General features: G+C 40.6%; 1 protein-coding gene across 2 annotated transcripts in view; it reads left to right on the top strand.

Moving 5' to 3' along the window:
* Positions 1-23,823, top strand: part of FBXL4 (F-box and leucine rich repeat protein 4) — a 68,693-nt gene extending 44,870 nt beyond the window's left edge. For both annotated transcript variants that reach the window (XM_076333279.1, XM_076333280.1), the window contains exons 7-9: positions 8,959-9,030; positions 13,488-13,800; positions 21,846-23,823. In XM_076333279.1, coding sequence (XP_076189394.1) covers positions 8,959-9,030; positions 13,488-13,800; positions 21,846-22,009 — 549 coding nt within the window. In that variant the 3' untranslated portion in view covers positions 22,010-23,823. The remainder of the gene's footprint in view (positions 1-8,958; positions 9,031-13,487; positions 13,801-21,845) is intronic.
* Positions 23,824-26,891: the final 3,068 nt, after the last annotated feature.

The raw sequence follows: 26,891 nt of genomic DNA, 5'->3' as shown, positions 1-26,891 counted from the left end.
ACCGTGCCAAAAAACCCCCCACACCCAAACAGCTGATTTTTGGCTTTCTTCTTGTGCTATATGATGCCAAAGGGAGGGGGGGAAAAAAGTATTCTGAATTTATATAGATTTTGAATTACTTTTGACAATCTTAAGATTACCTTTTACATTTGCATGAGGTGTGTGTAATTACAAATATTTATAGCAATAGTGGCACTCAGATTGAAATACAGTTGTCTGCTTTCATCTGAGATTTTTCTTGTTTGGTTGGTTGGGTTTTTTTACCACAGGTAGTTCTAATATGGTAAAAATTTTTTTTGGTGCGGTACCTATGAAATAGAACTTCACTGGCTTAAGATAAAGACTGTGATAAATTGTAATTGTATATTTTCAAATAGTTGATGGAAAACATTAATAACAATGTTTCTGCAGTATTTTTGCTACTAGAAGCCAAAATTGGAGGGAGGAACTTTGTTGCTGAGCTGTGGGGTTTTTTTGGGGGGTGTGGGGGGGAGAGAATTGGTAGTTGTTTTCTTATTTTTCGAGGAGTCTTACTAGAACTTCCTTTTATGCAATTTTACATATGGAAATAAATTGCCATTCCAAAGATACCTTAGTCACATATAGTAATAGCTGTAGTCTTAAAAAAATGAATCCAGTGGTGTGCTGCCATCAAGATTCCTTGTCTCCTCTTTACACAGGAGCACATAGCAGTTGCTATTCACTAAGGTATTTCTGGAAGTCCTAAAGCAGAATTAGCATTTAGTTAAGTGTCTCAATTATTTTGCCTGAAATTAGAAGTAATTTGGTTCATTTTCTGAAATATTTTGGCAAAAGTTGTATATGTCAGTTTGTAGTAAAGAGAGGGGAAGCTGCCGTACGGAAGAGGACAGTTTGGGATGTTTCCTGTGGTTGGCCTTCTGAGGAGGGGCTCTCCCTCCAAAGGCTCGGCAGCAGACTGCAGCAGCCTTTCTCTGTCTGGAGGGCTCATGTTGAGAGATTTGGGGCTCGGCAGGAAAACAACTCCTGCCGGCCGTTGCGTGAGAGTGCCTGCCCTGAGGGAGGTGAGCGGGATTCAGGAAAGCTTGCTTTCCGGGTGCTGGGGCCGTGCCTGGGGCATTGCCCTACAGCAGTGCTCTGCTATCTGCCGCTTCTCTGGCCATTGCTTGAGCTCTGCTGCCTGTCACCGGGTATTTTGCGCTGCTAGCCATCATGATTACCCTGTTTTTCCATCCTTCACCTTTGATTGGTTTGTCTGACTTTGAGGAATCTGAGGAGGATAGTGATAACGATGGAGATGTAACTGCCCCGAAAGAGGCAGTGAGGGTGTTCCCCTTAGGAGGTTTCTGTCAGGTGTTCAGTTTTGCAGATGAAGCAGCTGAATTTGGTTGGTGGTAAGCAATACTTCTTGTAAGAATTCAGGGTGGGTGCGTGTATGTAGGGACTTACTGCACACCATTGAAATACCCAGACACCGCATGTGATGTGGATGATGTTTTAAAGCCAGCTTAAGAGCCATCACATCTCTCAGGTGATGATCACATCATGTGTGTGACCTGTTTGTATTAAATTAGCGTGTATTTCTTAGGTCCCTGCATGTGTCCCCTCTGTTTTGTTAATTCTTAAGGGGGGAAAACTACTTTGCTGCCCATGGAATCACTAACCATTGCGCTCTTCAGAAACGGATCCTTGATGAAAAGCAGGATACAGCTGTTGTTAAGTAGGATGGGTCTTACCAAAGGAGGTTTGAACTGTTGGTGCGAAATTGGGAAGGGGATAAACTTGTAGTTGCTAGTCTGCCCTTCCAAAAAGTTTGGCCTTGATTCCGGCAGTCAGGCCGTTCTGTAAAAACTTCCAGATACCCTTTTGATTCAGATTACTTGATCCCAATAAATAACCTGTGTGAGAGGATTATCTCGATGTCAAGTGGTAAGTACCACATGCGTGATTTCTCTTCTTGATTTGCCAAGAGCTTGTTTGTAGTTTTCTTAAAGCAAGTGGTAGTTTCCTTCCTCTCTGCTTTCCCATCGACTTGACAGTCAGCTTTTTGTTTCACCATGGGGTTCTCCATGTGTGTATGTTCAGCATTAAGAAGTTTGGTTTTACTTGTGATAACTTGGCAGATCTTTATTATTATTTTAAGGAAGGCGTTCTTAACCTGTTTGGCATGTTAACTTGCTAATTTCTGTATCATCTTTACTTTGTAACTACATCCAGAAAGGTGTGATTCAGACTTCTTATGTCTTTTGTATGTGTGGTATGTCTCACTTGGTTCTCCAACAGGAGAATTCTAGTCTGTGGTGTGCTGGAGGCCTTGCGTTACCTATAAGGAGAATTCCCAAAGTCATTTTATACACAGTAATGTGTATGCAGTAATACTTGGGTGCAGGACGAGGCAGTTGCACAGGAAGGGGATTTGTATCTGCAGCGGTAGAAGTAGCATGCATGATGTGTGTGCTGAAGTTTGAGATGTTTTGGTCTAATCTGTTCCCACAGTTGTATGTTTGTATGGCTGAGTCAGCTGGTCCCACCTCCCTTGCCGTAAATTTAAACCTTTTGGGAACAAAAGAGAAGCTCCTGCCCAGATCATGAACAGAGGAACCTTTCTGTGCAGTTCTGAGAATATTTTGATTTCTCTGCTGAGGGATCTGCTTCTGAGAATACGGATGCAATTGATGGGCTGAGAGAGACATGGAAGATTTCATTGGCCTGACCTTAGTCTGTACTTCTCCAGTTCTCCTTTCTGTCTGCTTCTCAGGTTCCAAGAATTTTAAGGAATTCATTCAAAAGTCATTGACTATGACTTTTATTAGGAAGACAGAATACTTAGAGTACCCTGCAGAGTTACCTCCTCATTACCACATTTAATGCTCCTCATTCAGGCAAGGTTGAATTTTGTCTTGGATTTTCACTCAGATTATTAGTTGCTACTAAATGGAATAATATTGTCAGGTGTTGTCAGATAAATAAGCTCCCAAAACATAACTACATAGTATCAAATGTATACTGACTGTTTGATGTCCTATAGTGTTTGCCTAATTGCTGTATCAACTTTTAGCTAAATGTGTTGAGAAATGTAAACTTGGTTTGTATACAAACAGCATGTGGTAGCTGTTGATTTGAGTACTGAATATTTGGGGTTCCACAATTCTTTACTGGCCGGCTGATCAAATCTTTTGATGCTTTTCCTATTTGTCTTATGAAAAGGTGATTATTTGTGGAATAAGCTTGTCTAAATATGTTATCCAGTGCAATTGGTTAATATAGTCCTAAAGACCCCGATTCTAACCTAAAAGCAAATATTTTTTACAATATTTTAACATAGATCTGTAGAGTAAGATGAAAATGCTACCTAGAAACATGGGTAAATACTGTGATAGAACCTGTTATTAAATATAGCAACCTCATAAATTTATATGCAAAGGCAACTCACCTCAAAGACTCTTCAAGATGCATTTTTTTGATGGAGAGATAAGTAACTGAAATATGAAAAAGAAATTGTGGTCTTTAGGAACGTTGTTATATTAATTCTTTGTTATTGTGGAAAAATGCAATATTCTCGTTGTGGTGAGCTTGCAAATGTAGGCGTTATCTGATACCTGCCTGCAACTAACGTTATATAAGTATTTGAACGTAAGTGGAGACAACGGGGTTTGGGGCGGATAGGGCAGGGACGGCTAGAGATGAGGTTGTCATTTGGAAATGATAAGAAAAAATAATACAACTTTGGTTGTCCTCTCATACAATGCAACTGGGGAGGGGGGGGATTAAAGGAATGGTTTTTTATACCCCTAACTTAAATTTTTAATGTTAAAAAAATAAAATTCAAGTCTTGCATAATTCATTTTTTTCTTGGATAAAGTGGTTAACTGAAGAATTAGTAACTGATTAAAAACATAGCAAGCAAGGGAAACCATATTTAAAGAAGGGAGGAAGCATTCTTTAAGATTGCTTTCTCTCAGCATTAACTTCATTGAAAAATTTGAAGAAAAAATTGCAGGAGAATAAAAGTCTTGTAAAAGATTTAGGCTCTCAAGTTGTTTCGTTGAGGGGCTGGAAGAATTCCCAATTTATGTCAGACACAGTTCTTCTGAGAAGGGGAAAAAACAGCCCGTTGTTTGTTCCCAGCATAAAAAGTAACAATTTTAAAAGTAGTTTTTAAGATTTCTCTATAAAAAGAAAGTTTATAAAAAGGTTGTCGTGGTTTAACCTCAGTTGGCAACTGAGCACCACACAGCCGCTTGCTCACTCCCCGCCTCCGCCCCCGGTGGGATGGGGGAGAGAATTGGAAGAGTAGAAGTGAGAAAAACTCATGGGTTGAGATAAAAACAGTTTAATAATTGAAATAAAATAGTAATAATAATAATAATACACAAAGCAAGTGATGCACAGTACAATTGCTCACCACCCGCCAACTGATGCCCAGCCAGTCCCCGAGCAGCGGTCCCCCTGGCCAGCTTTCCCCAGTTGATGTACTGAGCATGACGTCACATGGTATGGAATGTCCCTTTGGCCAGTTTGGGTCAGCTGTCCTGGCTGTGCCCCCTCCCAGCTTCTTGGGCACCTCCAGCCTTCTCAGTCGGTAGAGCATGGGAAGCTGAAAAGTCCTTGACTAGTGTAAGCACTACTTAGCAACAACTAAAACATCAGTGTGTTATCAACATTGCTCTAGTCCTAAATCCAAACCACAGCACTGTACCAGCTACTAGGAAGGAAATTAACTCTATCCCTGCTGAAACCAGGACAAAGGTGCAGACTGTTTCTTCCCTATCCCAACCCTAAAACTGTTGTTTTCCTGAGCTGTTCCTTTAATCTTCCAGAGGCACACTGTGGTGCACTTATTTTCATGCCTTTTACTATAGTGCAGCCATTATGTGATAGCCATATTATAGTGCATCATTTGTATTTTTTAAAACCTTTTGTATTTTTTTTTTAATCTTGGACTACTTGACAATGAAACTGCAATGAGTAAATGGTCAAATATTCAAAGTGCATCTTTCACAGGTGAGCCACATCTGCCACAGACAGAAGGGTTTTCTGTTTGAACGGATATTGAGCTCAGGCTATCTGTTGGATGCTTTCCTTATCATACTAACATCAGAAATGATTTGCACTTCCTGCTGGATCATGAATGCAAAAAGGCCTGAAAAAAGTCAAGCAAGATTCAGTCTTGCCAAGTGTATTACTCTGGCACCAGCGTTTGGTTTCTCCCCTGATGGGTTGTCTGTTCAAACCAGCCACATTCTTGCAACATCTAAGTCAAAAAAGTGGGATGTCTAAGGTCTTTACAAAGACAGGTAGCATACAAGTTAGTCCAATATCAACTATTTAGTTGAAGTATACGCAACACATAAATGTCTTCCAGGCTGGCCTGCGTTGCGGAGTGGAGGACTTTCATGTTTGGGCAGACTTCTCACCTGTCTCATGTGGAGTAAGTTAGGATTTAAAGCGGTAATCTCATCTCTTCTCTTGTCCAAGGCAGGATCAACTCTGATGTCCTTTCTGACAGATGTTTGTCTGACCTGTTCATAAAGTCTTTAGAGACTCTTCAGGCAGTCTGCTTCCCTTTTCTGTGGTTTAGGACTAACTGCCATGCCTTAAAACATTTCTGTAATCTGCTCTGTAAGGTTGTGTTTAGCAGCAGTATCGTATCCTTCTAATCAGTTTGATGTCAGAGTCTTCTCTCCCAAAGCAACTCCTGCATGGTCTCAGCTGTATGTTTTCCTCATCTGAAAACACCTTTCCTGGGAATGGAGGATAGGGTAGACCATTTTATTTGGCCCCTTTGGACTCTTCCTGTTGTCTGTGCCTTCTTAATAAAAATTGATTATTTTAGTAGTTTTTGTTTTGGCTTGGATGGCAGAAGCCATTTAGACCACTGAAGCCACGCCATACATTACTTCACGAAGAAAAAGTAATTCTTACCTTAAGTCTGTTTCCAGGGTGGAGGTTTTTTTCTTTGTTTGCTTTGCTTTGTTGTTTGGTTTTTCTTTGTGTGTTTTTTGCTTTGTTTTGTTTTTTTAAATCATCCACACTTTTCTTTTCTCAATCTCTGTAAAAGGGAGCAGGTGCGAAGCCAAACCTTACCTTTGGTTCAGGGAAAACTCAACAAATCTCCAAACTATACATGTCTTGGCTACTAGCCTCGAGAATAGTATTACATGGGTAGTTTTTTATTTGACTGTCTCTGGCTGAGAAAGTGAAATTAGACTCTCTCCAGGTTAAAGCTTGCTGATCCAGAATTTAGGTGGCCTCTTAGCTCCTTTTGCAAAGCACTCTAACATCTGAAGTTTGGCCAGTGTTACAGCTTCAGGGTTGGGTGATTGCCTTGCTCTTCTCTTTTGCTTAAATAGGACTGTTATCACTCATCTTGTATTGCAAGTCAGAGAGATAAATTGTACAGCCAGATGGCTTGAAACAGACAGGTTATTACAATGATAGTCCTTCTATATGTAGTGCATATGGATTCTGTGAGCTGCCATTCTCTCCTGCTATTTTCATGTCCTTTGCCACCTGGATTCTCAATTGACTGAGGTACAACTAGGCATGCACAAAGGGTTTTTTCTTCTTTCTTGACATATGCAAACCCCACCTCAGTTACAGAAGAACAGACACTGCAGCTAAAAGAAATCTGATCTGTTGTGTGTGGGCATGTATGCACCCCAGAAGAGGAATTAATATAGCTGCTATAATTAATGTTGAGTAAGTAGTTGTTTACTCTTGGGCTTGACTTGGCATGATTTATGATGGTGCAACATGGTGTTCTACCAAGCTCCCTTCTAAGCACACTCCTAGTGCTTTTTTTAAAATGTTTGGTTTTTTTTAAATAATGTTTAAAATATTACTTTAGGTTTTATAGGTTGTGGAAAGATCTCTGAAAATGTGGACTCAGTGCACATCAATACAGGAAGGACTGTCTCAAATTAGAGAGGGACTAAAATAAGGTATTCTGAGAGATGCATCAAATTCCTGTTCAAGTTAACAAAAGTAGCTCAGTTATCTAATCAAGATAACTATGAACATTAGTCTTCCTACTTATTTCACCCCTCTCTGAAGAGGAGGAAGTATGGAATTGATCTAACATCCTACAAGCTGGTCAGAGTGACTGTTCACTTTTGCACTGTTTATGTCAATTAAGGAAAGATGTTGCTGCTTCCCATCCCTTAAGGGCAGTGTTTAAATTCCAGTCTGGAAACTTACTAAAAACCATGGTGGAATGCATCAAGGTATTCAGCTTTCCTGTGGAGTCACCTGAATACTTGCAGAAACCCTGTTTAGAACTTTGTGTGCTGTCAGAGACTGATTTATTTAGCTCTGATATTTAAGGTTTGTAGAGAGGGGTTTGGGGATTTTGCTTTTAATTTGTGCACCTGAGCAGGTTCTAAAACTCATAGCTTTCACTGAGTTAAATAGTAAAGACTATGTCTCATTCTCTTGGAGTTACTCATTTATTCAGGTTTAATGATCCAAATGAAGCATTTGCTTAATAAGTACATTATTTAAAATGTATTCGATATTTACGCATTTACTAGCTTTGAAGTGTTCTTCAGTGTTACCTCTTTAATAATGATTTTTTAATGTTCTGTTTAATTCCCTAGCTACCTTTTTTTTTAAAAATATGAATGAAAGTAAAGCAAGCAAGTGGACAGTGGCTTTGTAAGACCTCTGCAAAGATATATGTGAGGAAGGCTTACTCATAGCGTTTACTTTTAGGCTGCCTTTGGGAAATCAAATCTTAGAAGGCCCAGTTGGAAGCTGAGGCTCCATACACATCAAGTGTTGGGTGTTTCTAATTGCTCCCTGGAGACACCTAAATTAGATGTCTGAAATGGTCTTCATGAGTACCCCACGCTATGTCCCTGTTCTGTGTCTGCCAGCCTTTCAGTCCAAGGGATCAGATATTTCTCCACGGTGGTATGACAAAGCATCGTGTTCCTGCTAAGTTTCATTAGAATATAACTGAGGAAACTAAATAAAGCATTTTACCGTAAACTTTCTGAAAACAAGCAAATTTGTATTTTAAAAAAAATATAAAAATCATACTACCCCTGCATGCAAATATTGTTGAGTAGTGTTCTTGTAGGAATTCCACTTATTAGCAGTAGATTATTTTGCCCCTTATATATTGCTTGGTTTTTTTCGTTAGAAACGTGTATATCCTGTAGACATCCACAGACTTCAATGTTCTTTTTTGCACTGTGTGTATTTCCAACTACAAAACAAAATATTGCTACAGACGATGCAGAAGAGTCTTTTCTGTATCTTAGAAACACAAATAAAAACCCATGAAGTTTCCCTTGTTGTGGAACAGAACAGCCGCATACTTTACATTTTGTAAGATGCATCCGATGTTCCAGTCCAATTTCAGGCTGAGCAATGTGCAGTACTTTCTGAAAAGAATGGCCGTGTTAAATGGCAGGAACATGACTGTAAAATACACGTTATATCTGTTTCAGTCTGCATGCAAGTAGTGACAGGTGCTCAATGGTTGTCAGCATCCTTGTCAGCACGGAGACTCCTTTGACATTAAAGTCACCAGCTTGGTTCTGATGCTGCGCAGCTTTATTGGCAGTTCCATCAGGCTGCAGCTGATCAGCGAATGTCAGAGCCTCCGCTGTTTTTCTGGTATGTCGCCAGCCCTCTGTTTTCGGCCTAGCCTTGCCTGTTATTTGAACTTGCCACACTTCTTCAGCAGCTTTCCTATGGGAAATGAGCAGATAGGTCATGGGTGTGTAGGTATCTTCAGGGCAATGCAAAACCACTTCCAAAGTGACTTGCATAAAGGTTTGTAATGATTACCGTTGCTTTAAGCAAATCAATGGGTAGAGTACCCAGGGACTCATTAAGTGGCACTTGTGGTGTCTGTAACGAGTTTTGAGCTGTATTTCAGGAAATGTGGTGACAGCCTTTAATGTCTAATTGACCTCTTCTCTTTGTTTCACTTTCCATATTTCCTTCTGATGTGTTCCCCCGTGGCAGCAAACAGCACTGCTCAGTATTCTGAACTTCTGCTCGGAGCTGCAGCATCTCAGCCTGGGCAGCTGTGTCATGGTGAGTACTTATACCACTCTGGTGGGTGTGTGTGTGCGTGCACGCTTGCTTTGGACCTAGACCTGGGTTTATGTAACAAAGACATGTTAAATGATAAGTTGATGTTGTACTATGCTCTCTTGAAAGGTCCAAGATGAATGCAGCTTAGTCATATACTTAAGGGTTACATACTAGTTAGTAGGCCTAAACATAGCTTGAAGGCTTTCTCATAGTTCTTCAGCCTCCTCCTAAATTTTGGGGCATTCTTTATATGCATAATCACTTTTTCTTTCCAAAACTAATCAAGACTTACTTATTTTTATTCAGACCAAATCATCATTCCTAGCAGACTAATGCTTGTGTCTGACCCTACAGTAATAACCATGAGAGGAATATTTTCAGCAAAAGCTGTTTGAGTCATAGACTTGTTGGGCGCACTCAGTGATTTAAAGAAAGAGAATACAGGGACAGCAACAATTCCTGCAGGGCACTCGTCTGAGCTGTATTGCATGTGTGTGCCAGAGCTGTATGTAGTGGGATTCTGGCTTGCTGCTATCCCTGGTGGTAGACATGCCAGATCACTCATCAGGGAGACTTAGTTGACCTTCCTCGTCATTCAAGAAGCAAGTGAGAAAGCAGAATTGGCTCAGCCTTCCCTCATGGACAGAAGAGGAAGGCAGCGTGACTATGTTTTTCCAACAGTCCTTGTCTTCCTACAGTTTTTGATAGTGGATTTCATTCCTTCTGCCTGTATAGTGGGACCCTGTTTCAGTCCCTTTGTCTTGCCCAAGGTAACTAATAAGACTTCCATAAGGAGATGGAAAATAAGGAGGTGATTGGTGACAGCCAACATGGCTTCACTAAAGGCAAATCGTGCCTGACAAATTTGGTGGCCTTCTACGATGGGGTTACAGCATTGGTGGATAAGGGAAGAGCAACTGGCGTCATCTACCTGGACTTGTGTAAAGCATTTGACACTGTCCTGCACGACATCCTTGTCTCTAAATTGGAGAGACATGGATTAGACGGATGGACCACTTGGTGGATAAGGAATTGGCTGGATGGTTGCACTCAATGAGTTGCAGTCAAGGGCTTGATGTCCGAGTGGAGACCAGTGATGAGTGGCATTCCTCAGGGGTCGGTATTGGGACCAGTGCTGTTTAACATCTTTGTTGGCGACATGGACAGTGGGATCGAGTGCACCCTCAGCAAGTTTGCCGACGACACCAAGCTGTGTGGTGCGGTCAACATGCTGGAGGGAAGGGCTGCCATCCAGAGGGACCTTGACAGGCTTGAAAGGTGGGCCTGTGCGAACCTCATGAAGTTGAACAAGGCCAAGTGCAAGGTCCTGCACGTGGGTCGGGGCAATCCCAAGCACAAATATAGACTGGGCAGAGAATGGCTTGAGAGCAGCCCTGAGGAGAAGGACTTGGGGGTGTTGGTTGATGAGAAGCTCAACATAACCTGGCAATATGCGCTTGCAGCCCAGAAATCCAACCGTATCCTGGGCTGCATCAAAACAAGCATGACCAGCAGGTTGAGGGAGGTGATTCTGCCCCTCTACTCCACTCTCATGAGACCCCACCTGGAGTACTGTGTTCAGCTCTGGCGCCCCCAACATAAGAAGGACATGGACCTGTTGGAGCGAGTCCAGAGGAGGGCCACAAAGATGATCAGGGGGCTGGAGCACCTCTCCTATGAAGGCAGGCTGAGAGAGTTGGGGTTGTTCAGCCTGGAGAAGAGAAGGCTCCGGGGAGACCTTATCCAGTACCTGAAGGGGGCCTGCAAGAAAGCTGGAGAGGGACTTTTTCCAAGGGCATGTAGTGATAGGACAAGGGGTAATGGTTTTAAACTGAAAGAGGGTAGATTTAGATTAGACAGAAGGAAGAAATTCTTCACTATGAAGGTGGTGAGGCACTGGACCAGGTTGCCCAGCGAAGTTGTGGATGCCCCCTCCCTGGAAGTGTTCAAGGCCAGGTTGGATGGTGCTTTGAGCAACCTGGTCTAGAATCATAGAATCATTAAGGTTGGAAGAGACCTCTAAGATCATCGAGTCCAACCATCAACCTGACACCACCAGGCCCACTAAACCATGTCCCTAAGCGACGCATCTACACGTCTTTTAAATACCTCCAGGGATGGGGACTCAACCACTTCCCTGGGCAGCCTCTTCCAGTGTTTAACCACTCTTTCGGTAAAGAATTTTTTCCTCACATCCAATCTAAACTTCCCCTGGCGCAACTTGAGGCCATTTCCTCTCGTCCTATCGCTAGTTACTTGGGAGAAGAGACCGACACCCACCTCACTACAACCTCCTTTCAGGTAGTTGTAGAGAGCGATGAGGTCTCCCTTCAGCCTCCTTTTCTCCAGGCTAAACAACCCCAGTTCCCTCAGCCGCTCCTCATAAGACTTGTTCTCCAGACCCTTCACCAGCCTCGTTGCCCTTCTCTGGACACGCTCTAACACCTCAACATCCTTCTTGTAGTGAGGGGCCCAAAACTGAAGACAGTATTCGAGGTGCGGCCTCACCAGTGCCGAGTACAGGGGCACGATCACTTCCCTACTCCTACTGGCCACACTATTTCTGATACAGGCCAGGATGCTATTGGCCTTCTTGGCCGCCTGGGCACACTGCCGGCTCATGTTCAGCCGGCTGTCGACCAGCACCCCCAGGTCCTTTTCCGCCAGGCAGCTTTCCAGCCACTCTTCCCCAAGCCTGTAGCGCTGCATGGGGTTGTTGTGGCCGAAGTGCAGGACCCGGCACTTGGCCTTGTTGAACCTCATACAGTTGGCCTGGGCCCATCGATCCAGCCTGTCCAGGTCCCTCTGCAGGGCCTTCCTACCCTCGAGCAGATCAACACTCCCGCCCAACTTGGTGTCATCTGCAAACTTACTGAGGGTGCACTCGATCCCCTCATCCAGATCATTGATAAAGATATTGAACAAGACCGGCCCCAGTACTGAGCCCTGGGGAACACCGCTCGTGATCGGCCGCCAACTGGATGTAACTCCATTCACCACAACTCTCTGAGCCCGGCCATCCAGCCAGTTCTTTACCCAGCACAGAGTACACCTGTCTAAGCCGTGAGCCGCCAGCTTCTCTAGAATGCTGTGGGAGACGGTGTCAAAGGCCTTACTGAAGTCCAGGTAGACCACAGCCACAGCCTTTCCCTCATCCACTAGGCGGGTCACCTGGTCATAGAAGGAGATCAGGTTGGTCAAGCAGGACCTGCCTCTCGTGAACCCGTGCTGGCTGGGCCTGAAGCCCTGTGTGTCCCGCTCACGCCTTGTGAGCGCCCTCAAGATGAACCGCTCCATAATCTTCCCCGGCACCGAGGTCAGGCTGACAGGCCTGTAGTTCCCCGGATCCTCCTTCCGGCTCTTCTTGTAGGTGGGCGTCACATTGGCAAGCCTCCAGTTGCCCGGGACCTCCCCCGTTAACCAGGACTGCTGATAAATGATGGAGAGTGGCTTGGCGACCACCTCCGCCAGCTCCCTCAGCACCCTTGGGTGGATCCCATCCGGCCCCATAGACTTGTGAGTGTCCAGGTGGCGTAGCAGGTCATTGACTGCTTCCTCTTGGATTATGGGGGGTTCATCCTGCTTGCTGTCCCTGTCTTCCAGCTCAAGGGGCCGAGTACCCTGAGGATAACTGGTCTGCCTGTTAAAGACTGAGGCAAAGAAGGCATTGAGTACCTCAGCCTTTTCCTCATCCTCAGTGACAATGTTCCCCCCCGCATCCAATAAAGGATGGAGATTCTCCTTGGCTCTTTTTGTCATTAATATATTTGTAAAAACTTTTTTTGTTGTCTTTAACGACAGCGGCCAGATTGCGTTCTAGCTGGGCTTTTGCCTTTCTCATTTCCTCTCTGCACAACCTAATGAGATCCCTGTATTCTTCTTGAGTCGCCTGCCCCTTCTTCCACAAGCGGTAAATTCTCCTTTTTTTCCTGAGTCCCAGCAAAAGTCTAGTGGAAGGTGTCCCTGACCACAGCAGAGGAGTTGGAATGAGATGATCTTTAAGGTCCCTTCCAACCCAAACCATTCTATGATTCTAGGAGATGCAGCAACTGATCAACCTAGAATGAAAATAACCACATTCTTCAGTCTGCATGTGCTTATGGTGGCAGTGCCTATGGTCATAAAAACAGTTTTAATCATCTTCTGAAGGAAAAACAACTGTGCGATAAGAAGAAGGGGTTTTCAAAGAAAATGAACTTTTCACTGCATTTTCACTGATCTTTAGAATTAAGTGAATTTAAAAACACCTGTGTCTGGGGGTTGATAGGAGATTTATTTTATTTTTGTCATTTGTAAAAGTAGACCTCACTGTACTCTACAATGAATAATTATCAGAGCTTTTTAGAAATGACAAATGCTCAAGACAGATCTGTAAGTGTGTTAGCAAGCAAATCTTGAAACACCTATGTATGTCTGGAAAGATGGTATATAGGACAAAGTGTTTGCTTTCCTTGCAGATTGAAGACTATGATCTTATAGCAAGCATGATGGGAGCAAAATGCAAAAAGCTTCGCAGTCTGGATTTGTGGAGATGTAAAAACATAACTGAAAGTGGAATAGCAGAATTGGCTTCAGGCTGCCAGCTTTTGGAAGAACTTGATCTTGGCTGGTGCCCTACGTTACAGAGCAGTACAGGCTGTTTCACAAACCTTGCACGTAAACTCCCGAACTTGCAAAAGCTCTTTCTTACGGCCAACAGGTCTGTGTGTGACACAGACATTGAGGAGCTTGCTGCTAACTGTACGCGTTTACGGCAGCTGGATATATTGGGTAAGAAAATGTAGAACTACTGGTAAATTTCTTACTGTGTCTCAAAAGCCTTGCAGTTAAAAAGGAGTCGTTAAGACAAAACTGTCTTCTAGACATATTTTTAAATAAATATTTCTTAAAATTATGGTTTAGCATATGAAAAAAACCGGAGGGAAGTTTTACTCACTGCAGTGAGTTTCTGACTTAGAATCCAGTGGATTTATACCAACAGTGTAATTTGACTGCTTAGTGTGAATTGCTTAAACTGAAATTTAAGTGCGAGATTTTTCCAATAACTTTTAGTTTCATGACCATTAGGTTTTTTTAACTGAAATCTTTATCTTTTGACTGTCAGAAGATCCAATTTCTTCTCCTTCTTTCTGCTTTTGTTTGTTGTTTTATTTCTGTGAATGACAAAGTATATTTATAGCATGAGTCTGTGATCAATAAACGGATTTCTGCTTTTGCACAATACAGATACACCAAGCAATATTGAATTTCTTTGTTATTTTTATCAGGAATTGAATTTGACTCATTAAACAGGAAAAGGTAATTAACATGAAAACTTAAAATGGACTTTCTACTAAAGTGGGAAGGAAGTGATGAGGGGCAAAAAGCATAGCAAATCTTAAATTTCTAATCCTCTGCAGCTTCTATAGTTAAAAATATTTTTAGAAATCTAAAGTAAATATACTTTGGACTCTTGAGTAAGGACTTTGAGAAATGTGGTTTTGCATGATACTGCATTTATTCTTTTTATGGTGGAATATGAGGTTTTCTTTTTAAAATAATGTAGGACAGCAGGGGTATTTGTGACATCAAGGTGGGAGAAATTTCTTCATGCATTTGCTGACTTATTTTCACGGGGTTAGTTGAAAAAGGAAGATTTAAATTTAAGAGAAGAAAGTAGCTGCACTGCGTATTTTTAATATTTAATAATTTTAATGAAAATATAACATTTAGGTTGAGACACATGCTGGAAAGAACTGAGAGCCCTCAACTTGAATAATGTTGCAACCAAGTTTAAGGCTATCAGCATTTCTCATTACAAAAAATTTACCATATGGCTTCAGATTGTCACTCCAGTATAGCTAGTACACTCTTCTACCATGAAATATGGTTTTACTCATTTCTGACTGAGAAAGTTGCCTTCTGACCAACATGGGAAAGGGGGATGAACAGGTAAAAACTTATCTCCACCTAGTACAAATTGTAGAGACCTGATGTATATGTCCGCAGGAGGTAACGTGTTTTGCGTATCGTTTAGGAAGTCTGTTTTGTAGCTAGATTATCAAAGGCACATTTCCCTATTCAGACATGAAAAATTTCCAAAGGGCATAGTGAATGAAGTCTTTCATAAACACGTATGTTCTCCTGACCACCCGCTTCTATGCATTTCTATTACAATGGCATTGTGTCTGCCCACAAAGTGGTCTGACCTTTTCACTACACCAGAGGCTGCCCAATGAATAGTTCGGCTGTATTAAGCCTACGGATAGTCTGCTAATTCTGTTGCCTCTCTGCTGGCTGTGAAGGTTTGTTGCCACATCTCCTTTAGCATTTGAATTCACGTTTTAATTCAGTTTAATATCTTATCGATGTTTTTGTGGAAAAATAACGTGAATGTGGAAAAGGAATTTGTTCTGTTCCCTGGGTGCTTACCAGTATTCTTGAGTCAAGTGGATTTGTAGTCAACCTTTCCCAGTGAGACTGCATGTTTGGTTCAGATGGATGCTCTTCAGAAGATATCCAGTTGAATTATCTGCAAGATGTTACCAAAACCGTTAATATCCACCTTCCAGACCTCGCTTTCTTCCTTCAGAGGAATACTTAGTAGGGGGGAAAGGTTGTCTTCCGCTGTAAATGAATCAGTACAAGGTGATAGGGTACATGTGAAGGAGTTACCCAGCTTTTTTGGCAGCAGCAAGGAAACTGTGTTCATTTCTTTGTCTGAATATGGGAGCCGTTACAGTCTGTGGTTAAAAGAAAGAGTTGTCAAGTAGAACCACATCGGGTCATCTGGAGGTAGAGTTGCCAGGTGTTCCTATGTAAGTGCAGAAGTCGCTGTTGTCTGAACTAAAGAGCTAGTCTCTCACAGTGCAGGAGTACCAAGAAAGTCATAAATGTCTGTATGTACTCTAACTTTGGCGGCTGTTGTAGGGCCATCCTGTTACCATAAGCTATATAAATGCTTAATGTGTTTTTGTGCTTTTGAAGAAGTGTGACAACAGGTCTGAAGCTGTTAAGAGGCCTGAGGTCAGTGCTCAGCTTTGCAGGAGTAACCTTGAACAGTGGGTCTTCTCTATGATGTGAATGAACGAGAGGTACTCTCATTATATCCTTTGTCATCTCCCAAGTACAGAAATGTCTGGCTTGTACATGCATTGTGAAGGGTGTAGAAGTATTGCTGCTAGGTTAACACTGCGTGCTGTAAGGGAACTTTTGCTTCAGCAAAGCTGTGTAAAAGCTTGAGGTTTTTTGCTATATACAGGCACCTACCTAAGTAGGGATCAGAATGTCTTACCTTGCACTGCGGTCACCAGCGTTGACAATACTATACTGGTTTCTCTCTGCAGTTGTTAGAACTTATGAACTTGTCAGGGAAAACTTCTTGTTTCAGTTATAAATTATTTATCACCACCATAGCTTCAGGACTGGAGGAGTCTAAGCCTCTGAAAGAAATCTTGTGAACTGTGTGTCATTCATTTAAGTGTTACAAAATGGATGTTATATATGCCCTGGATGCTGTTTTCAGGTGGTAGGTCCTGTGGCTTGGTACCATCTGTCCTTTCCTTAGTCTCTCTATTATTGTTTGGCAATTCCCATGTTACAGAATCAGAGGACTCCGTAGAAGATGAAAATCACCAGTTTTCAAGCGCTCCATAAAATTATTGGCCTGTGTGAAGCATTGTTTGATTGGTGGCTGTGTTTGTGGTGTGTAAAACATACTTCAGAAAGTAAATTTCTGTTTAAAAAAAATAAATCATGAGTTGGATCCATATCTGCTGTATTATAATACAGTTTGGAAGAGGAAGCATGATGTAAATGTGTCACTGAGTACATGAGGGTGTGCTTCTTGAAGTTTTAGTTCTGAGCTTTCTTTTAGCCATTACATACTGAGCTGACTGCTTACAAGTATCATTTCCTTCTCTGCCCACATCCTTTCCTCTGACTGACGTGGTGGGTTTCCACCTTGCAGCAGAATGATCCAGCTGTGATCATCTGACAGTTTTGTAGTGATGGAGTACATCATCCAGTGCTATCAAAAGTTAAGTGGACACCTCTAGACCTGCAGTTAAAAACTAGTCTTCAAACTGTGATCAGCGTTGAGCAATGTGATGAGTCAGATGACATCCTGAATTGGCAGTGCCAAAAGCTTTCCTTGTACATCATATCAGCTGCTTAGTTATGTTGTTGTGGGGCTACCAGCTGCTGTCAAGGATGAAGAATAAGTCATCTTAACCTCACTCCCCAAAAGTTCTGACTGCCTCTGTCCTGCACAAAAAGGGTAATGAAAAGTAGACACCCTTGTTACCGCAAAATTCATGTATTCCTATCTACATACCAACACCTCCCACACCTTCTTGAGCAACAGAAAACCCAACTGCCCCCTTGCCAGCTGTCAAAATTTTCAGCTTTATCTTGAGAGCATCAACACGTAGTTAGTCAATTCAAACATGAAAATGTGTAGCATGTTAAAATTTAGAATTTGAGTTATGTGCAATACATTGAATAAAAAGTAAAGAATAAAAGGCCGTCTGGCTGGTCTAGGGAAGGAAAGGAAAAGTAAGAACTTTTGAGGAAATAGTGCTAGTTATTTTCAGGGTCTCTACTCTTAAATATTATTTGGTGTGTAGTAGTATCCCTTGACTTAAAAATTGGGGCTCTGGCAATTTTTGTGGCCATCATACACAGATCTCCTCAACAGCTCTGGAATTTGAAGACTTAGATATATGATAGATACAAATGAAATCACTCACAGCTAATAAAAATAATTGTTCTAGCAAAGAAATCATTACTCAGAAGTGCCTTTTACAAAGGCAATACCAGAGAATTTTTCCAGGGAATAAACTGAACGACAAAATTAAATAGCAGATTTTAATATACCGGTTATGTATTTATTCTGAGAAATGGCAGATTAGTCCACGTAGGAAAAGTTGTAGTAAGTAACAAAGCCTCTGAACTCTAGAAAAAATGCACTATATAGGTAACTAGCAGGATACATTGTCAGTCTTTCAAAGGCAAAGGAAAATGTGCTGTATTACACTTCTGAAATGCTTTTGAATGTGCTCTTAAGAAATATATATCACTAATTGTACATTGTATAAATAAAAATCAGGCTGCGGATGATGTTTTCTTATCCCCTGGTGTGAATAACCAAACCCCAACTAGATTACTGGCTTTTTTAGCTTATAGAAAAAGATATTTGCTAACACAAAATTTTAAGTCTGAGGAGGAAAAAAGAAACAGGTGCAGTAAAGCATGTAATTTAGGATGGCCTATTTAGTTACAAATCCATTAAAAAGATCTTAGTCTTAAATGAAATGGTAGGAGAACTGTCGAATTTCAGGTAGGAAGGAATGAAGAACATCCTACACAAAAAAATCTGTGGCTAGGCATCTAGATCTAGCATTTTTGTAGAAACACACATTTGGATCTTGAAGCTTAAAAGCTGTGATGTGTAAACGAGACTGGTTTTAGATGAAGGTGCTGATGCAGTAGCAATTTTAAGGCTTGGTGGAAAAAAGATGAGTAGCATAATGTGGTGTTCCTGGAGTTTCGGTTGGAATGGCAGAGCAGATCCTGCTAGTAGGTCAGTGGTACTATGGTAAAATTATGGTCAAGTGAAGTAAATAACTAAAGCGCATTACAGAATTTCTGTGTGTGGCTATAGGGACTGTTACACCAACCACCAGACGGTTGTGGTGACAGTGATCATGTAATGATAAGGGAGTTAAAAATCGCAATAATAATGACAAGCTTTGATTACCTTCGCGTAGATGAGGTAAAATTTGGGGGCATGATAGCAAAGACTGTTTACAGGTGATGTTAAGTGATGTCTCAAAGCAACTAATCTGAGAGGCTCCCATAGAAGAACTGAAGACCACCCTTAGATACCCCCTGGCTTACAAAGAAGAGTACAGGAGACTGCTAAAAACAGAGGCATCTTTCTGGAAATGAATCCTGTTCAGAGAAGAAGAATAGGAAGATGAACTCTAGAAAGTGAAACAAAATCACAGTAAGGCAGAATGAGATGTTACGGAACCATTGGCTTAAAGGTAAATGCTAAAATTGTATTTCAGATACCTTAGAAGAAGTTTAAAGGAGAGTTACTGAGGTTGGTAGATACTCCAGATGTAAAGGATTGCTCAGGTACGAGAAGGCCATTGCGGGAGAACTGTTGTCTGTCCATTAGTGTTCATGGCAAGGGGGATCAAGTAGGCTGCTACATCAGAGCCATTCTTTCCAGGAGATTAGCCCGGAAAGCTGCCTTAAATTGGAATGCCAATACAGAAAGCTTTTGAACAAATCAATACATTGAACAATAATAAATTGTTAGGACTAAATGGTGTTTATGCAGCAGTTCTAAATGAGCTCAAATACAGGGCTGTGGAAATCCTACTTCTGGTGTGTGATCTGTCACTTAAATCAGCCTCAGCACTAGAGGAATGAAGGGTTACAATCATGGCAAAATCTTCTGTAAAGGGTGCAGGTTAGAAGCTACAAAACAGTAAGATTGTCTTTTGCTCTGTGTAAACCAGTTGCAACCGTAAGAAAGTCAGTCAGTCAGTGGACATGAAGGCCGTTACGATATTTTGAAGGAGAGCTGCGTCCCCATGAGGATGGTTATGCCTCTCCAGTCTTTCAGAATTCCTGGGAGTTTGTGGTGGAGGGTAAGCACTGATCCAGTCCATAGAGGATAGGATTTTCAAAAGCTTTAGGCAAGGTTGTTCTGCTTTTGTAACTTAGCTGTTTTCTCCTGGATTGTAATGAGTGTTTCAAATATAGACAACAGAGGATAAGAATGTATCATCTCTTTTCACAGTGAAGTTATGTCACTACTGTGGTCACCAAGGGTCTGTACTGATCTGTTTATGAGTAATCCAGGCAAAGGGGTGAATAATGCTATACCAGAAGGTAATGCACAGATATTTAGGGTAGAAAAATCTTAAGCTGAAGAACTTAATGCTGAAAAATTGCAGAATGATCTTACGATACTTACATGATAAAGCAGGAGGAAAAGTGTTCCAAGTGCAAAGTAATCACATGAGGCGAAATAACATTAACTGCATATGGGGGGTGGCTTTATATTAGTTACTGTTTTGTAGGAAAGTGATCCTGTGGACAATTTTTGGAAAACATCAGCTCATTGTTCAGCATCATTCTAACAGACAAACAGGTTACGATTTCTTAGGAAAGAAATGGAGAAAACACCGTAAGATCTCATTATACAGTTACTGACTTTGTGCCCAGTGCACTGTATAGTTCTGGTCATCCAATTTCAAAAGTACTAAATTTAGTGCAGGAACAAGACAACGGGCATCATCTGAGATACAAGAGTCTGGAAAACAGACAGCCTTGAAGGAACAGAAGAGATGTCTGTAGGATTATGAATGATGTGGAAATAGCGAACTGGGAATGATCTCCCACTGCTTCTTTATGATTCATTGCCCCTTAATTATTGCAATTAATAGGCACTGGGTTTAAGGCTAATTTTTTTCTTTTTTTTTTTAACATTATATAGTTAAACTGTAGAACTCATGTGAAGGGGCCATAAGTATAAAGAAGTTCAGAAAAGTAGTAGCTTTCATGAAAGGTAGCTTCAGAAATCCCTAAACTGATAATTTTTGGCAGTTGAGAAAATCCACCAGTGAAAAGCTGCTTTAAAAATCTGCTCTTGCCTTTTTTTTTTTGCTTTTTGCTTTTTCTTTTTTTTTTTTTTTTTTAAACATTATTGGCCCTGGCCATAGACAAGATCCTGGACTAGGTGGCTTTTTGGGGTGCAGTTCAGCTCAAGATGGAGCTGTGTATGTTGAAGTGTCTACCAGCAGCTGTCTGCAGTCATGTTGGCATGTTGGATGTATAAACTCTTTTTAGAGCTTGATGAGCAATTTAGCCCACTGTAGACATCCAGGCTTGGTTCACTTGCCCAGGGTAACCTGCCTGGCTTCCAGCTATTCCAGTAAGGCATGGATCTCCCCCTGTGGGTCAGTGTCCTGTCTACCAGCTCTGTGTGGATGTCCTACATGGTGTAAGGAAGGCCAAGGGGCACTAGGCATTTCGGGCAACTGAATCATACTTCAGTGCCCAGTCAGCTGAATCACGTGCTGAGCACCATTGACTGTACTGACTAGATTTCCATCAGCTATAATGGGTGTGTGGATGCATGCTTACAAACACCTATTTCTTTGATTTCTGACTCAATCCCATGCTTGATTTGAGCCTGTGTGACACTTAGGAGTTTAGTCACTGTGGTCACGTTTTTAGCAGGGGTAAATAGTGTGCTTTCTGTTACAGTTAGTGTATATATGGATATGATTGGTAGTCTCTTGAACAGCTGCCCCTCCATGTGCGTAATACCCATACTCAACTCTAGAGTCCTAGAAGCCTTGCTGATTTATTTGGAACTGGAGTAGCCCATAATAGCTCATGGGCTGTGCCGGTCATTGCAGTCAGCAGGAGAGTCATGAGAGCATGAGTGTAGCGTACTGTGTTGCTTGTTGCCAGAGCCCATCATCTGGTCACTAGGAGGTCTTGTAGCTGTGGGTACTTGGGCTCAGCTTCTGTAGTTAGAAATTCCCCTTGAAGTTGTAAAGTTGCCCCCCAATAGAAAATGATGGAGTTACTTAAGCAGTTGGGTTAGGAAAGTACAACAGGCTTCTTAAAGGCAAAACTTCTGCACTGTCCCTTGAGAAGCTTTTAATTTTAAAACTAATTGAAATAATCTAAATAAAAAGTGCATTATAGTAGCATTTTTTTTCATGACACGGTATTAGCAGCTTTAAAGAATAGACTATTCTCCATAACCTTACAATTTGTTTTGTTTCTTTTTTGTTTTTGAACAGGGACAAGGATGGTAAGCCCTGCATCTTTAAGAAAATTGCTGGAGTCTTGTAAAGATCTTTCTTTACTCGATGTGTCCTTCTGTTCACAGATTGATAATAGAGTTGTCCTAGAACTGAATGCCAACTTTCCTAATGTGTTCATAAAAAAGAGTTTCACCCAGTGACTCACTACATATGCTGCTGTGGAATTCATTTGACAGAGTTGTTTCCTGTGAATTTGTGCTGACTTTTTTTAAGAAGAATATAAATCCCCTATGAAATAGTGGAAAGTATTAATTATTGACACAAATGGGTAAAATACATTTAAATGTATTATGCATTTCTTAAAGAGTTGATATTGTACCTAAGAATTGTTTTACTCTGTGTTAATTGGTGGCACTGCATGTTTTTAAATACCAGCCATATGTGTGGCTTTAATGAGAAGAAAATGAATAACGTCTTCTTAAATGTCCCTTTATAGGGTGATACACACAATAAACTATGCTAATATCCAGGTGAAAGCAGAAGTTCAATATTTAGCAGTAAGAAAAAGATGGGTGCTTCCTTTTTATGTATGTGTGTTTGTGTATATATAAACTTATGCAGAAGTATTTGTATATACATACACACATACTGTAGCATTCTAGTTTGGCCTGCAGCATAAGATGATATGATCTGGCCTATAATTAATTGTTTGAAAACCTGTTTAAGCTTGTATAAGAATGGATTGAAAAGACTCTTTGTCGTCTTTTTTTTTTTTGGCAGTGAATCGTATCTGATACATTTTTCTCGCTTCCTCCACCTGAATTAGATGTAGTGATGTTTTACAGTCCAGCCTAAGTGACACAACAGATAAATGCAAGAATCTTCCTTCTGAACTTAGAGCAGAAACGAAAGAGAAAATTACCAGCTGCTTCGTGGTATTGGATATAAAGTTTGAGCCAGGTACTTAGCGTCGTAACTGGTAATGTGCAGAAAACTCCAGAGCAATTTTCTTTTCAAATTTCTGGCATGGCCAAGACTTGATTTGTGATACATCTGGTTATCATGCAAAGTACCATAAAAAATAGAACTTGGGATAATGCATTTGCTACTGTCCCTTACACTGGCATCAAATCTACTGTCAAGTGTAAAAACAAACATTTTGTTCAGTAAAACAGCAATGAAAATATAGTGAATTTGAAGCAAGGGCAATATGATTTGGTGATTTAATAATCACCAAACCTTAGTATTGGATTTGTTTTGGGTTTTTATTTTTTTCCCAAGAGGTGATCGCTCAAAGTACTATTGCACTCTCTCTCTTTAACACTGTTTAGCCTCTGGAGAAGGAAAACTGTGTTGATGGACAAATTCTAGCGGTTTCTTCCTTTTGCGCTTCCTTGGACGAAGTTTTTATCTTTTTTTTTTTTCTTGAATACCACTGCTAGAGTATGTTGCTATGTACAGCTTGAGTTTAGAATTTTACCTTTTTAGCCATTGTTGATGAATATGGACCATGAAATATAGCCTGTCATTTGATACTGGCTCCACGATTCTTGTATTGATGGCACTTACTACCTACTGGAATAAGAAGGAAAGTACTTTGTCTGGCAGAAGTATATTATTGCACCGAAGATCACTGGCAAAGAATACTTCAGCTTATGCAGTAAATAACCAACCGCTATGAGAGGACTGCTACGAATCGTTAAAGATTTGATGATCTCTGTGACTGCTGAATGAACGCTTTGAACTCTCTGTGCTGGTGCCAATACTTTATAAACCATGTCATGAAACAGCTACAGAACATTTATCTGATTTTATAAAAAGATCTTTTTCTTCAGATTTTTAAATTTTACAGAATCTTTTGGGAATTCCAGATCCAAAGAAGGGCATACACAGTTGGCTTTTTGATTTTTCCTCCACACAGATGGCACTATGGGATTTCCAACTAGATTATGCCATTCCATTTTTTTTTTTCCCAGGAAACTGGACATTGTCAGAGATCTTTAGATTGATTTACTCCCCCCCCCCCCCCCCCCCCGACAGATGTCAGCTTGGGTGTGATTCTGTGTGAGACCTCATTTCTTTCAATCAGGTTTGGGTTGATTTATTTTTCTGGGAACTTAACTTTTAACTTTTTTTTATCTACAAGTAATATTTTTCATTGTAATTGAGTATTAAACATTATTGTCCTAGTTATAGGAGAACACAGGTTCAGATAATGGGAGTTTACAAAGACCAGTATTTCAGAACAAATGTTTTTGTTGTGAAATTTCACTTCTCAGGGTGCATCTGTGTTTATCTCCTCTTTTTCTTAGAGATCCTTCTTGTTTGTTTTTCACTGTAAATAGAATGGGATGTGGATGAAACGATAGCCATTGTGCCTTCAAACTGGTAAACTTGGTAAATAATATAGTTTCACTTCTACAGCATTAGTGAATCAAATAAGTGTTTTTGTAATTATGTATATGTAAAGGATTTCATTCTCTGTTGCTTTTTAGGTAGTATAAAGGAGGTTTAAATTGACGTTTTGTTCATACTAAAGGATATTTTTTCTTACGTTGTGCCTTCTGTTTGAAATTGTTTTGGTCAGGAATTCTCTATTGTCACTTGAAAGATAAACTGAGGTCTGCTTTTTATTTGGACTATTTAAAACTTAGCTGTTGCTAACACATAGTTCAAATAGCTGAGAAATAATTGGGAAAGACTTCCATCTGTAGTTGTAGACTTTAACCTTCAATCAGTGGGCAAGAAGCTCTTTTAGCTATGGCTTTATACCTCCAAGAAGTCTTCCAGCAAAGAGAGGATAGACCAGACTTGACATTTCTAATATTTCCAGGGTAAAGAAAACAACATGCTTTCAGACCTTCCTTCTACATCACAAAGAAGCAAGAATAGATCACTGTCTGTCTAGTTCTATTATTTTATACTTGTGTGTATATCTATTTATACATATGTATGTATAAATGATATATATGCACCTATATGTTTGTGTGTATATATGAACATTTTTTGTATGTGTGTACATACTTACAACTCTCAAAGTTTTTCATGTACGAATTACTTTTGTGAAGTGAATGTAGTAGCAAAAGGTGTTTCATAGCAGTTCTGTTTTCAGCTGTTGTTTTACTGTACCTGGAGACTGAATTCCTCTCCACTCGTGCAGCAGGAAAAGCCTGGGCAGGAGGTGTGCTGGATTTCCTGGGTTGCTTTGCCGAAGTGCCTTTTGGTTTGTCTACACGTGAAAGGTGTTACAGGGTATGGTAGAGTGTGAATGCAAAGTCCAATAACTACTGTGGACTGTCTCCTTGTGAAGCAGTCGTATAGAGGGAAATTTTGTTCTAGTTTCATTTAATCCAAAATGAATGATGCCAATTCCTCAGTTGGAAGAATTTAATTATTCTGGAATTGGGTCGTCATCTCCGACGTCCCTCAGTCATGTTATCTAAATTCTGCTTTTAAGGGTATTCCATTTTTTTATCTTGTCCTTTGATCTTGTCTGTCTTTCTGAAGCATTGTAAAAGATGTGCTTTGGCAACAGATGTTAAAAAAAACATTGCTAACATGTCAAAAAAAAGAGGCTTGCTCTGAAATGCTCCTGTTCTTAGACTAAAGGGGGGCTTCCGTACTATCTGTATGAAATTGGTGTGAGATGGCATGTAGGTAGATATGTCATTCTTTTGGTCATTTTAAAAATTAATATGATAATTTTACCATTTAAAGCATCTTCCCAACTCTTGAAGGCTTCGGTTCAGTAGGGTACTTTTATTCATAATCCTGAGCTGTCTGGCTAGATAGCTCTATGGAAATGGATGGTGTTTCTGTTGTTTAAATTATGCACATGATTAAGTACATTAGTGAGCAGGACTTATATGAAGAACAGTTTTGCGTAGGAGTTTGGACCTTATAAACCCCATGTACTTGGAAGTCCAAATTTCAGACAAAAAAAAAAAGGAAGACTGATTCTTTCCTTTGGGCTCTCATGCCAGCTTTTCCAGATAGAAGATGTCCAGTAATCATGGTACACAGTGAGTAGAATTCATCTCACTGAATGTTAGCTCTCTGAAAGTTAGACATCTAGTTTAAGGCAGGAATCTGGGCACCTCTAGAGAGCTATTAATCTCCTCCTAAGGTAGATATTTAAGGAAAGTAGAATGAATCATTTTCTGGAGAGCCTCTCTGGAGGCTGTGGAAGCTGTGATTTAGCTCAGGTTAGATACTTCGCTTTAGAATACTAAACTGAGCTTCATTCCATCCAGCGTTGTACTACCTGTCTTGGAATAGCAAAAAACAAGACCAGAACAACATCCATCCCCAAACCTCAAAATCCATCCGGAAAGAAGCAAATTAGAGAGATGCTGACAACTTGAAAAATCAGTGTTTTAAATGCCAAGATCTACTTCTGCCCCTGAGTCCCTTGCCAATGCCTGTGGTATGTCTTTTTTTTTTTTTTTTTTTTGGTGGAAATGTATCCCCTTTCCCTGTTTTAAAATCTCATGTACCTAACTAGCTATATGGATAGTTCTGTAAATGCATGAAATTAATGGGAAAACGTAATTAATGTATTGCAGCTATTTTGATAATCTTTCATATTGCTATAATTAAGACTATGACTAGTTTAACTGCTCTCTTGTCATCAGAAATGTTACCCACTGTGCATTTGCAAAAATTGTATGTTTAGTCCTGGTTCTTACTGTGTGTACTTATTGCATCTTATGGGATATGTTTCCCACGTCACATCTGCAGGACTACTAAATTTACAAAAACTAGATAAAATGTAGCATTTTATTATATGGAGTATGGGGGTGACTTTATATATTGATTTACATGTTCATTATTACTCTTTTGCAATGATTCCGTAAGGTGTAGCTTTTGAAATGACTAGGCTAGAAATTCCTGGTTTAATGCATCTGTACATGCTGTGTTAGATACAGTCAACATTTTTCCCAAATGAAAGCATTTGTCCTTCACTGAGATGATAATTTCTGTGATTTTAGGATTCTGACTTGACAAAGAAATCCAAGAAGGGGCTCTTTATTAAATAGTACCAGGCATGGGACATGTTGTGAGAACTGACATGAGGAAGGG

This window comes from Aptenodytes patagonicus, chromosome 3, assembly GCF_965638725.1.
Source record: "Aptenodytes patagonicus chromosome 3, bAptPat1.pri.cur, whole genome shotgun sequence".
NCBI lineage: Eukaryota > Metazoa > Chordata > Aves > Sphenisciformes > Spheniscidae > Aptenodytes > Aptenodytes patagonicus.
This window is presented reverse-complemented; position numbering and strand designations above follow the sequence as displayed.